This window comes from Stegastes partitus, unplaced genomic scaffold (genome assembly GCF_000690725.1).
Source record: "Stegastes partitus isolate 25-593 unplaced genomic scaffold, Stegastes_partitus-1.0.2 Scaffold769, whole genome shotgun sequence".
NCBI classification, from domain to species: domain Eukaryota; kingdom Metazoa; phylum Chordata; class Actinopteri; family Pomacentridae; genus Stegastes; species Stegastes partitus.
In genome coordinates, this window is record NW_007578500.1 from 90,370 (window position 1) to 102,321 (window position 11,952).

At 38.5% G+C, this 11,952-nt stretch overlaps 1 protein-coding gene across 3 annotated transcripts in view; it reads left to right on the forward strand.

Annotated features, from left to right (window-relative positions):
* usp6nl (USP6 N-terminal like) overlaps positions 1–11,952 on the forward strand; it is a 109,356-nt gene that overhangs the window by 90,153 nt on the left and 7,251 nt on the right. For all 3 annotated transcript variants that reach the window (XM_008291923.1, XM_008291921.1, XM_008291920.1), the window contains 8 exons: positions 4,539–4,646; positions 5,905–6,014; positions 6,875–6,923; positions 7,101–7,221; positions 7,961–8,055; positions 9,219–9,284; positions 10,946–11,045; positions 11,135–11,287. In XM_008291923.1, coding sequence (XP_008290145.1) covers positions 4,539–4,646; positions 5,905–6,014; positions 6,875–6,923; positions 7,101–7,221; positions 7,961–8,055; positions 9,219–9,284; positions 10,946–11,045; positions 11,135–11,287 — 802 coding nt within the window. The remainder of the gene's footprint in view (positions 1–4,538; positions 4,647–5,904; positions 6,015–6,874; positions 6,924–7,100; positions 7,222–7,960; positions 8,056–9,218; positions 9,285–10,945; positions 11,046–11,134; positions 11,288–11,952) is intronic.

Genomic DNA, 11,952 nt, shown 5'->3' on the forward strand with positions numbered 1-11,952 from the left:
TCCATAAAGACAGATCTTTTCAACTTATAATTCTCGTTAAGCTCCTTTCCCATTATGTTTTATTTATTTGCTTATTTGTTATTACTTTTGTTTGTTTTGTTGTTACATTTTTGCAAAGCGCATTTGAACGTCTTGAAAAGCGCTATATAAGTATTATGTATTATTATTGTTATTATTATTATAGCGATTTTAACATAAACAAAACAGTGAAAACACGATAAATAAATAGGAATGTGTCGGGATAAAGGAAGGATCTTGCATCAATAGAGAAAGAAAGCAAAAAAAAATTACATAAATTAAATTAAACTAAAAATGCAATAAATAAACGTACATGAAAGACGCTAACTCTTGCTAGCGGTGCAAATTTTAAATGAATGTCTTACCTTTTAGTCAGTAGCGTTATTAGCAAATAATCAATTAATTGACGCACATGACGTTGGCTAATGATCCTGGAAAAATCTGATTCTTTTAGATATATGAGCTTCGTCTGGGAGTCATTAACCGCCACAGAAGTCTTTGTCGTGGTGCTCCTTTACTAGCTAAACAGTAAGAGGCTCCACCTGGTGGCGCAACCAGGTACTACAGCTACTATACATCACTTTATCAGTTAATCAGTTCAATTCCAATTAATCGATTAACAATTATTCATCAAGATCCCAAGTTGCCATTTTGTGCGTTTATGGTGATTTGCTATCAAAAATTATGTTGAGCGATTTTCATTATTGCTTTTAATAAGGTTTTTATTACAGCTACATATCGGTGTTGTTTTAAACAAGGAGCAGAGGTGTTGCTACCTCGTCTTTTAGTTTAGGTGAGGAGTTTAGTTGTTTATGTTGTCTGGTCCATTGTTTCAGCAGCACCCACTCGGCCTGTTTCCTCTGCAGCACTTAGCGATAAATTACTTTAGCGAACTAAAACCAGCTGGTTTTATGTAGCAGAGCTGGGATGTAGCATCACCCGAGCTAATAATTAGCATTTTGTTACCAGGAGCAGCTTCAGCACCAGATTTCTGCTCAATAATAAAGATTTTGTTAAGTTTGAATGCAGGAAAAAACAGAAACCAAAGTAGGGTAGGACAGTTAAAGATAGAAGACCTATACAGTGGCTTTGTAAGAATGGTTAAAAGATATGATAAATAAAATAAAAAGTAGTTTAAGGAAAGGTGTGAGGTTAAACATAGTGACCTGATCCAATGTTAATATAAAAATATTGCAAGAGTTGGTTAAAAAACACATGATAATGGTACAAATCCATTGTAATGTAACTACTGGAGCCACAGTGGAGTACGAATGCTGCAGCGCTGCTATCAGTCTGCTGCAGTCCTGCTGTCAGCAGCTGATGTACACTTCCTCCGTCCAGCCTCCCACAAGGACAATTAGAGGAGGCCAGGTATCCGTCATGGCTGCCTTCATTAGAGCCGTTCCAGGTCCGGGTCGCGTTGCGGCGTCGCCTGCGGCGCTTCAGCGTGTCCTTCAAGTTTGTTTTCCGCCGGGACTCGGTGTGTGCTGAGTGGAGCGCCGGGGCTTTGAAACACACTCGTGGCTGCAGCTCACTCAGACCGGCTGCTTCGCTTTTGTTTCCAGAGACACGACGAGTTCCAGCCAAGGACACGGTCGGTCCGTCCTCCTCCTCCTCCGTCGCTCCTGTTACAGCTTCGGGGATGTTTCTCTTCTCTTTGTCAGTCGAGGAAACGGGTCGCGCTCGATGTGTCGACTGTTTTGTTTCCCAACTCGGGAACATTTCGCCCGCAGTGGGAAAGTACAAGAGAGCAGAAGCTTTAGTTTCCTGCCGCCACGCGTCATCAATCTGGATCAGGGTTACAGCATTATAGTAACTCTGCAGAAACCTTCCACAGTCGTGACCCGATGCAGTTCACAGCACAGCCTGAGTTATTGTGAGAAAAGCTGCTTTTATTGTGAAAAACTCCGGCTTCTTTCTAATTGTTTGGGTCTATTTATGTCTAATCAGAGCAAAAGTGAAGCTTCTCTAAAGAGCTTCGACCTTGTGTTGAAAAGAAAAGCAGAACTAAAGGATCACGAACGTGGTGGTTCAGACTCGTGTCACGACTTTCGATGGGATCAGTTCTTTACATTCATGTGAACACACAAAGGCTTTGAGTCTCTGCACGTCTGCATCCAGGTTCAGGACAAATATCTGTGAAACTGTTGTATTTTTTGCTTATTTTATTAATTTATTAGCCAAACTGTGTAAAAGGATGAATCCCAGTTTCTTAAAATACACGTTTCTGGTGATTTATGTAAAGTTTTGGCCTGTTTTATACATTTAACATGTAAATTAATGTTTTTTTGTTTCGTTATTTTACTCGTTGTTTTGTGTAATTCAACAAAACCGCAAAGAGTGTAAACAAAAATCATTTAAATTAAATTTGAAAAACATTAACAGTTGGATTAATAACTGTAGCGTTCACAATCAGAACTCTGATGTTTTTCTCACATTTTTTTCTTCAATTAATGTAAATAATTGAAGGAAAAAAAATTATATTGAAAACTGAAAAATGGTAAATTAATTTTCTTTAAGTTTTTTTTTTTTTACCGATTTTTTCCTGTTTTGTTAAATTGCAGATAATATCTAGTAAAATCACAGAAAATAAAAGAAAATAATAGAATTTATATTATTTTTATTTCTATATTACAATTAAATTATACGGTTGAGCAGAAATTGCTCAAAAAATGTGATTATTTGAGATTAAATGACTCATATAGAATTTTTTTTTTTTTTTTTTTAGCAAACTTTATTAAAAATGAAGCTTTTTTATGAGATTTATTAGAATTAAGCTGGAGTTTTAACTCCTACTCTGACATCGATCACCACCATGTTTCATGTGATTGATTTGATTCGTTCGCTGTGATTCACCAAAACAGTGAATCGTTCTAAAAGATTTCATCTAAAATTGTCCAAATATATCTACATATTTTAGTGTATCTTGCAGAGACGTGTCCAAAAACAACCTTTTCTTTACTTTACCTCTGAGCTGAACCTGCTTCTGCCACAAAAACGTCTGATTAATGACGAGCTCAGAGTTAACGAAGAATCATAAATCAGCGTCGGATGTACGTGTTCGGCTGGCGTGTTTTCATATTAGGACGCTGAATATCGAGTGTGTGTGTGTGTGTGTGTGTGTGTGTGTGTGTGTGTCTGTGTGTCTTGGGACTTTGTCGTGCAGCAGCCTTGTAATGAGGCTCTGATGAGAGTCAATGAGAGCATCTGTCGGACTAATCATCCCCCGAGTGTGTGTGTGTGTGTGTGTGTGTGTGTGTGTGTCTCGGTGTGTATGTGTGTGTGTGTTTGAGTGTGTGTTCACGTGTGTCAACGTGTGCATTGAAACCGTGCAGCTCGAGTCTATTTTCTGCACGTCGTTTCCACAGACAGTCACAGTTTGTGTTGATTTTAGGTAAAAAGGAAGTTTTATTTTGAAGGAGTTTTCACCTGAAGTTTATTCTCATGTATTTAAAAGACAAAAAAACCCCACAACACATGATAGAAACCCCTCAGCTTAGAGCTCAGAAGAAATAAAGCTTTTTTTTTTTCTATTATTAATATTATAATTAGACATGAGATCAGATGTAGAGAGAACACAATTAAACATCCAACAATCAGCAGCTCGTTCTCACTCGTTCCTTCTTCGACCCTCCTGATGTTTAAACTCCTGAATGTTCGTCACCTGTTCAGCACCAGCTTCAGTCGCCTCCCAGATCCGCAGCAGAACCGTTCCGGCCGGCCGGTTCCTGATACCTGCAGAATCTTTTGATCAGCTGCTGCTCCACCAGTTCAGGCTTCAGGACTTAATCCTGGTGGCCCAACGTCCTCGTCTCTGTGTGGAGCAGCTTGATTTAGCAAAACAGGGAAATTCTGTACAATGATAAACTAATGCAATTCCATTAAAAATAAATCAAGAAATAAAAGAAATAAAGACAAAGATAATCTGGCAGCAAAGGTGCCAAAACAGTAAAGAAAATAAATGCTTTTTTTTTTGTTTTGTTTTTTTTTAAATGATGGGATTAAAGAAAAACTGCACAAATAACAGAAAATATCTGCTAAATAATGATGTTTATAGCAGATTTAAGTACATTAATTACAGTGTAAAATATAAAATTGCATAAATATTCTCACTGTTTTTCCCACTTTGACATGAAAGAGTCTTTATTCAGTTCATTCTTGTCACAAAAGCCAAATTAAATTAACCACGATTTAATGTTAAAAATGCAATAAAAGGGGAACTTCTGCAGCCATGCACAGTACAAGACAATTAAAGCATTTAAATATATTCTAGTGGAGCCCAAAAATACAAACATGAACCTGGAAATGTGCCTAATTTGGGATTTTTTTAATAGTAAATGACACTTTTTTGATTAAAACAGCTGTAGTGAAGCAAAAAAGCATCTTAGTCGAACAGTTTTACCCTCATTAGATGTTTAATTAAAGATATTAAACGTCTGATGTGCTCTGAAGAGTCTCTGGTTTTACTTTGAAAGGGTTTTCTAACAGCGACTTCCTGCTGCTTCCTTCCTTCCTTCCAGCTGGTCCGGAGGATCTATAAGGGAATCCCTCTGCAGCTCCGCGGGGAGGTCTGGTGCCTGCTGCTCGACATCCCCAAAATCAAGGAGGAGAAGAAGGACTTCTACGAGGTACGTGGTCAGACCTGGACCTGCTCGACCTCGGCTCGGTCTGAAGCCTCTGAGCTGCAGGTCCGGAGGCTTCATTGTGTTTTCGTTCTGAGCCGAGACAAACTTTGGATCTCATTAGGAAGCGGAGATCAATACTGGAGCTGCTGTGGAGCCTAATGATGAGTTACAGCGAACAAGGAAGTGGAAAAAATATCAACTGTTTAAAACATAAAAGGAGGTTTTCTGCCTCCTGAGCAGAGAAACTTCTGATTTAGAGGGAATTTAATCAGACTAGTGGTTTTCCTCTGACTGGAAATAAACATAAACGAGTGAATTTTAACCAGAAATGTCCAAAATCCTTCATATCTGTTCTAAATAATCAATAGAAAAGCTTTTATTTTTAATTTATATGATATTTTTATGGCGGATTTGGAATATTTCTGTCGGTTTTCTTGCATTTGCACTAAAAAAAAAGCATGTCCAAGTGGATTTCTACCTCTAGAAAATGCCTGGCTGTGAATATTTTGGGGTTAAACTGTAAAACGATATCTATATTCATGCCAAAATTTGGTTTATAATGACTTTTTATTTAAGTAATAGGTTTTCCTCTGACTGGAAATAAACAGAAACGAGTGAATTTTAACCAGAAATGTCCAAAATCCTTCCTATATTTTTCTAAATAATCAATATTAAAGCCTTTATTTGCCCCATTATCAATCAAACAGTTCTTTTAATTATTAATAAACTTCCTGTAGGAGATATTCATAATGGATTTTAACTATTTCTGCAGGGTTTTTTTTTGCATTTTTACGAAAACATTAATGCCTAAATGCCTTAAAATTGTAGATTTTTTTGTCATAGAATGCTTCTTCTTTGGTTTATAATGAATTTTTATTTGACTAATTGTTTTCTTCCGGCTGGAAATAAACATGAACGAGTGAATTTAAACCAAAAATGTCCAAAATCCTTCCTATATTTTTCTAAATAATCAATATTAAAGCCTTTTTTTGCCTCAGCGTGAATCAAGAAGTTCTTAGAATTGTTAAAAAGCTTCATTCATAAGATGTTAATCATAGATTAGAACTATTTCTTTGAGGTTTTTTGGCATTTTTACTAAAAATTTCACGTGGAAATGAATTCATACTCGTTAAAATTGTTGAAATCTTTCATAAACATGCAGCCGATGCTTCTGCTCGTTAAGTGAACCACTCAGGACGCAGCGTGGACGTCGTCTTCGTCCTCTCAGCTTCATCCTTTGTTTCTCTGTTTGTTCTTACAGAAGCTGAAGGCCCGAGCCAGAGGCGTGTCCCCCGACATCCGGCAGATCGACCTGGACGTGAACCGGACCTACAGGGACCACATCATGTTCATGCACCGCTACGACGTCAAGTGAGAACTTTACAGTCAGAGACGATCCACAGACGCAGAGCAGAAATACTGACAAATAAATCCCAACTCAGAGCTCAAAATAGGAGCTTTTTAACCTCAACTCTTCCTCTTCCATTCAATAAAAAGTCAGAATCTATTAATCCTCTGAACCCCAAAACCTGCAGCAGGTTTGAAAAAGTCACGTTTTCTTTTTTAAAATGTCAAAATTGCACCTTTTTATCATCCAGAAAGTCCTCCAAGGCACAAAAATGAACAAATCTAAGCTTCAAATCAGGATATTTAATCAATTTATTCTACATATCTCGTTTTAAAAAATTTGCCAAAAACAAACCGTTTGCCGTCACCAGATTCTGCAAAAAACAAAAAATTCTGAGCTCCTCGACACAAACGAAGAGTTCTGATCCAGTCAGCTGTGACCAAACAACACACGACAAAAATGTTTTGAATTTCTTTTAGAATAAACTAAATGTGTCATGGCTCAAAAGCGGTGAACAGAGGAGCAAGACGTTGGAGGATACGTTCAGCACAGTGAAACACATTTACAGAGTTTGTAGAGGTTGTAAAAGTGTAAATATTTAAAGGTTTATAGGATGTAGAGCCACAGTTTTATATTCCAGTGTTGGTAAATGTCAAACCTTGTTGACTCCGGGGGTTTTTTTAGATTCGTGTGGAATAAATAATCAAAGAAATTCAACTTTCATTCTCCTTTTATTGGGACTAAAAGCTTTAAAACTGCTTCATGCTGCACAGAACACAGTGTTTTCTTCTTCTAGTCACGTTTGTGCTGGAGGTCTTTGTACAGGAGCGTAGTTTGAAGGGTTTTGTGTTCACTGTTTGTTGTGTTTGTGTGTGTTTTCCAGGCAGCAGGCGCTCTTCCACGTCCTCACAGCTTATTCCATGTACAACACGGTGAGTCGGTCTTTGGATTCAGACGGTGAAGAGAAGCCTAAATGATGCAGATAAAACATTAATAAAAGGCCTAATGAGTGAGATCAGTTGTGGAGGACTTTACAGACCTGGTGGCTGTTTTCTATGTGATCTGTGGGGACAGTAGTGAGCGGTGGTGTTGTGTTTGTGCGTCTGCAGGAGGTGGGCTACTGTCAGGGCATGAGTCAGATCACCGCCCTGCTGCTCATCTACATGAATGAAGAAGACGCCTTCTGGGCTCTGGTCCGGCTGCTGTCGGGCCAGAGACACGCCATGCACGGTAAAACGGAAATAAAACTGTTCAACTGTTTTCCTCCTGAACGAGTCGAGCTCCAAAATGACACAATCAGTTGCTGACTTTGCCTCAAACGAATCGACAGAAATAGATTTACTAGCAGCTGTTATTGTGGCAGCACGGAGAGACTTTCACGTCTTAGTCGGTGTTTTGAACGTCTCCTGTGCTGTCAGTCTATTAAACAATATTATATATTGAAAGAACATCAAGTTTGCACTTTAGGTTTACTCACTAAAGCACCACACCGCTCATATTTGACTCTCTCTGGACTTTCGCCAGCGTCCTCAAAACGACAAAAGCGACACTAAAGCCTCCATCAGATCGCTGCACACTGTAAACACTCACATATACATATATACAGACATGTTTAAGGGATAAACAGCCTCCAAACCTGCACTAAATACACAAAAAAGACGCGACAGCAGCTCCGTAGTTTGCAAAACTGTGAATTTAATGTGCAGAAGGACAATAATTCAGCCTGAAGTGTTGAGTGATTCTCAGATTCACAGCTGCTCAGACTCTCCACCGCCCACACCGATACCTGCGCAGGCCTCAGAATGTCACTTCTTCATCTGCATTCCTGCCTCATGAAACATAAAATCCTGCAGCAGCTCTTCAGCCCTTTAACAAACACATTAAATGAGTAAAACTCGAGGCTGCTGGTTGCTCTTTAAGCGCCGCCTTTACCTCCAGAATGAACCGATTCTGACTCGTTCCGTTTCAGGGTTTTTCGTTCCCGGCTTCCCGAAGCTGATGCGTTTCCAGGAGCATCACGACCGCATCCTGAAGAAGATGATGCCCAAACTGAAGCAGCACCTGGTGAGAAACCCGACGCCGCCGTTAATAATGCAGCAGGCGCTGAATAATGGAAAACAAAGATCCACACGGAGCCCAATATGTCCGAACATCAGAACGCTGTCAGGTTAATTATGTGTGTTTAAAGCTGGGCAAAGTGAACTGGTGGTATTTGATTAATGGACATGTATGTAATAGATAATCATGTGTTTTCTTCATATTTTGACCAGTTCCATGAACAATCTAGATGTTTTTGGGTTGTTTTGTTTTTGTTTTTTTAAATTCCCATAAATCCACATTCAGCAGGTTTTTTCGCACATTAAATTCGAGGATGTTTAACCGACGATATCTCAGGAGCTATTAACGATAAAAACCTGAAATTTTCACGGTTATTTCTCATCATGTCGTTGATTCTGAATCTGTAATTTCAGACAAATAGATCAAATAATCTCTGATTACGGGTGACATGAAGGATGAAAAAGAACTGAAGCCGTCGTGAGAATCTTTGAGCAAATATTAACCAAAAAACTAACACTGCAGACGTCAGCTAGTGATGTTTTCTGAACCTCATGAAGCTTCAGGTCACAATTATTTAAAGAAAAACAACATATAAAATAGTTTTAATATGAAAAACTTGAAGTTTGTCCCATTGGGAATAAACTGGGCCCAGTGGGACCGGCATGATGTGAAAATTAAAACGGAATTTTTGTTCATATTTCAAATCAAGCATAATCAGGGATTATTTGATCTATTTGTCCGATATTACAGATTCTGAACCAATGAGTTGATGAGAAATAGCAGTGGAAATTTCAGGCTTTTATCTTCAATAGTTCCTGATTTATTCTCATTTAAACAGAATCAGATAACTGGGTTGATCGGCAAATTTTACATTTTTTCAAATTATCTCTGAAAATATTTAATAATCAGTCAGAAATTTAACAAATATCTTTATAAATATCAATATTTATGCCATAAATTGTTCAGAAATTGTTCTAAAAGTTTGATGAGTTAAGATGGAAAGACGTCATTATTAAAGAACAGATATTTGAAAGTGTCTTAATTAATTCTACTAATGCAGACGAATGATGAGAACGAAGGCGATCGGTGCAGTTTTTACGGTTAATTGTTGGTATTTGTCAGCGCTCGATGCTCTAAACAGATCCTCTGTCGGCTTTTGTTTGCTGCAGGACAACCAGGAGGTGTTCACCAGCCTGTACACCATGAAGTGGTTCTTCCAGTGTTTCCTGGACAGAGTGAGTTTATGTGACGTGTGGATTAGAAAATGTGTGTTTTTAAGGCCAACTGGAGCATTTCTTTGTTATTGAATGTTAATGTTGTGATGCTGGACGTCTGGGGCCGAGTAAAATATTCACATATCGATAAATCAGCTGCACAACAACAAAACCACCTCTTTAATGCTCTAAAATGTTTTTATGGATGTTATCAGTGCTGCAAGTGTAAAAAATAAAAGAAATATACCTTCGATTTACAATACAGCTAATAATAATTAATAATCAATATAAATATTAAGTTGAATTATCGTTATTTTAATATACTGAAGATGCAACAGCTTCATAAAAGTGGAAGAATTTATGACAGAGCTGCTGTATTCGATCTAATGAAACGCTCAGAGATGGAAAACCTTGAAGCCAAAATAGTTCAGAAGCTCATCCATGAAGTAAAACCAGTGAATGCAACGTTACGGTCGGTGAAACGTACAAAACATCCTTCAGTTTTTCAATGTCTGCAATAAATATGAACCTTTTCCAGTAAAAGACGAGCTTAAAATCCTCCTCATTGGCAAAATATAAAATCAGAATACATTGAAAAGTGCATTTTTTTTTTAATGCAGAAGCGTGATTTAGTGACATCTGTGGCAGAATGAAAGCTCGTGGATATTAATCTTTGAAAATGTGGATGATTAGTTCCTATTTTTAACCCTCTGAATCCTCAAAACTCACCATCAGGTTAGAAAGACACGTTATTCTGTTTAAAAATCACTAAAATGACCGAATTTATCAGTAAAAGCAGAGAGAAACATCCGATTTTCCGCTTTCCGATGGTCCTTGAACTACTCACCCGCAGCCTGCTGCAGTAGTCGTAAATGTATGTTATTTAGAAAAATGTCAAAAATATACTGTTTGCTCAAACCAGATTCTGTAAAAAACAAAAAATTCTGCTCTTCTTGGTGTAACTGCGAAGCCGTGACTGATTTAGCTGCAACCAACGATCACGTGAGGAAAATTCAGAGTTTTCGGCTGAACTGCGGGCAGTGTTTACACAGAACTAAGAGGAAACGAGCACGAAAACAAATATAAAAAATAAAATATCTGCAGTATGTGGAGCCTCTATTTTTCTTCCAGTACTGGTAACACCTGTGGACACTTGATTCCAGTTATTTCTTTCATTTTTCTTGTTTTTTTGTATGATTTATGGCTTTCTACCTGCATCAACCTGCACAAATCCTCTCTATTTCTAGCTGTGGTTGTTCCGTTTCCATTACGATGCAGGACTTTATGTTGCAGTAGAAAAAGAAAAGACTTCTAAATCTGTGTTTCCTGGATGTTCAGCACAAATTTCAACCCAATCCGATGGAAAACAAGCGATCGGGGAGGTTTAGCATAAAGAAACTCCGACGGCCGAGCCTTGAAAGATTCATAACTAGAAACGGGGGCTCTGGAGGCGAGCTGCAGGCTTCACAGCGTCCTCTGACTGACTGTATATTTGTGAGCCGTTAAAGCTTTACAGTGAGAACCCGGAGGGCTCCGGCCCGTCCGTGGGATTTGCTGACAGTAACAGAAACACAGACGTCCAGGCAGCCTTGTGTTTTATGGCCGCGGCGGCATTATATCACTCTGCGGGCAGCGCCGAGCGAAAACAGGACCTTGTAACCTTCTGTTCTGTTTGTGTTCAGACCCCGTTCACCCTCACCCTCAGGATCTGGGACATCTACATCTTGGAGGGCGAGAGAGTTCTGCCCTCGATGTCCTACACCATCCTCAAACTGCACAAGAGTAAGAACGTCGGCTTCACGTGGACGCCGCTTTACGCCTCTGGAGAAAAAAAAAAAACGCTTAAAGACGTGTTTGTGTTTGGTCCACAGAGCACCTGATGAAGCTGTCCATGGAGGAGCTGGTGGAGTTCCTGCAGGTGACGCTGTCCAAAGATTTCTTCTTGGAGGACGACTTCGTGGTGGAGCAGCTGCAGGCGTCCATGCAGGAGCTCCGCAGGGCCAAGCTGGAGCTGCCGGCGCCAGGTACTGACGGCCACGTAGAAAATACAACCACATAATAAACCAGAAAGGAGAACGAAACGAGTAGACAATAAGCACAAAGGGTGGAATTTTATCGCACATATGTCCAAAATAATGTGCAGCTGGTACAGTTTAACTGATTAATTCTATTCTTATTGTAGGACTTTGCAAAAAAAGTCAAAGATTTTCAGAGTTTATGGGGCTGAAAACGATAGATTCTGCTTTTATTAGCTTGTTTTAAAGCAAAAAATGTGAAATAAATTTTTTTTCTTCATTATATTGATGTAAACGCAACATTTTTTCTTTTTTTTTTAACAAGGAAGTTAAGAAACCATGAATTCTCTCAATTAAGTTTCATGATATGTCCAATTTCAAACTTAAAAAGAGCAAAAACTAAAACATATATAGTTGTCGAAAGGACTATATTGGAAAAAAAGGAGTCAACAGTGAACTTAGGTATCATAACTTTAACCCTCTGAACCCCAAAACCCACCAGCAGGTTTGAAACGTACGTTATCTTTTTTTAAAAATGCCAAAATGACAACATTTATCAGAGACATGAACTGTAAAAACAGAACAAACTCTTGGATTTTCAACATTTTTGATGGTCCTTGAACTAATCACAGGAGACGTGGAGGATATTTCATCATCGTCTCTTTATTCTAAAT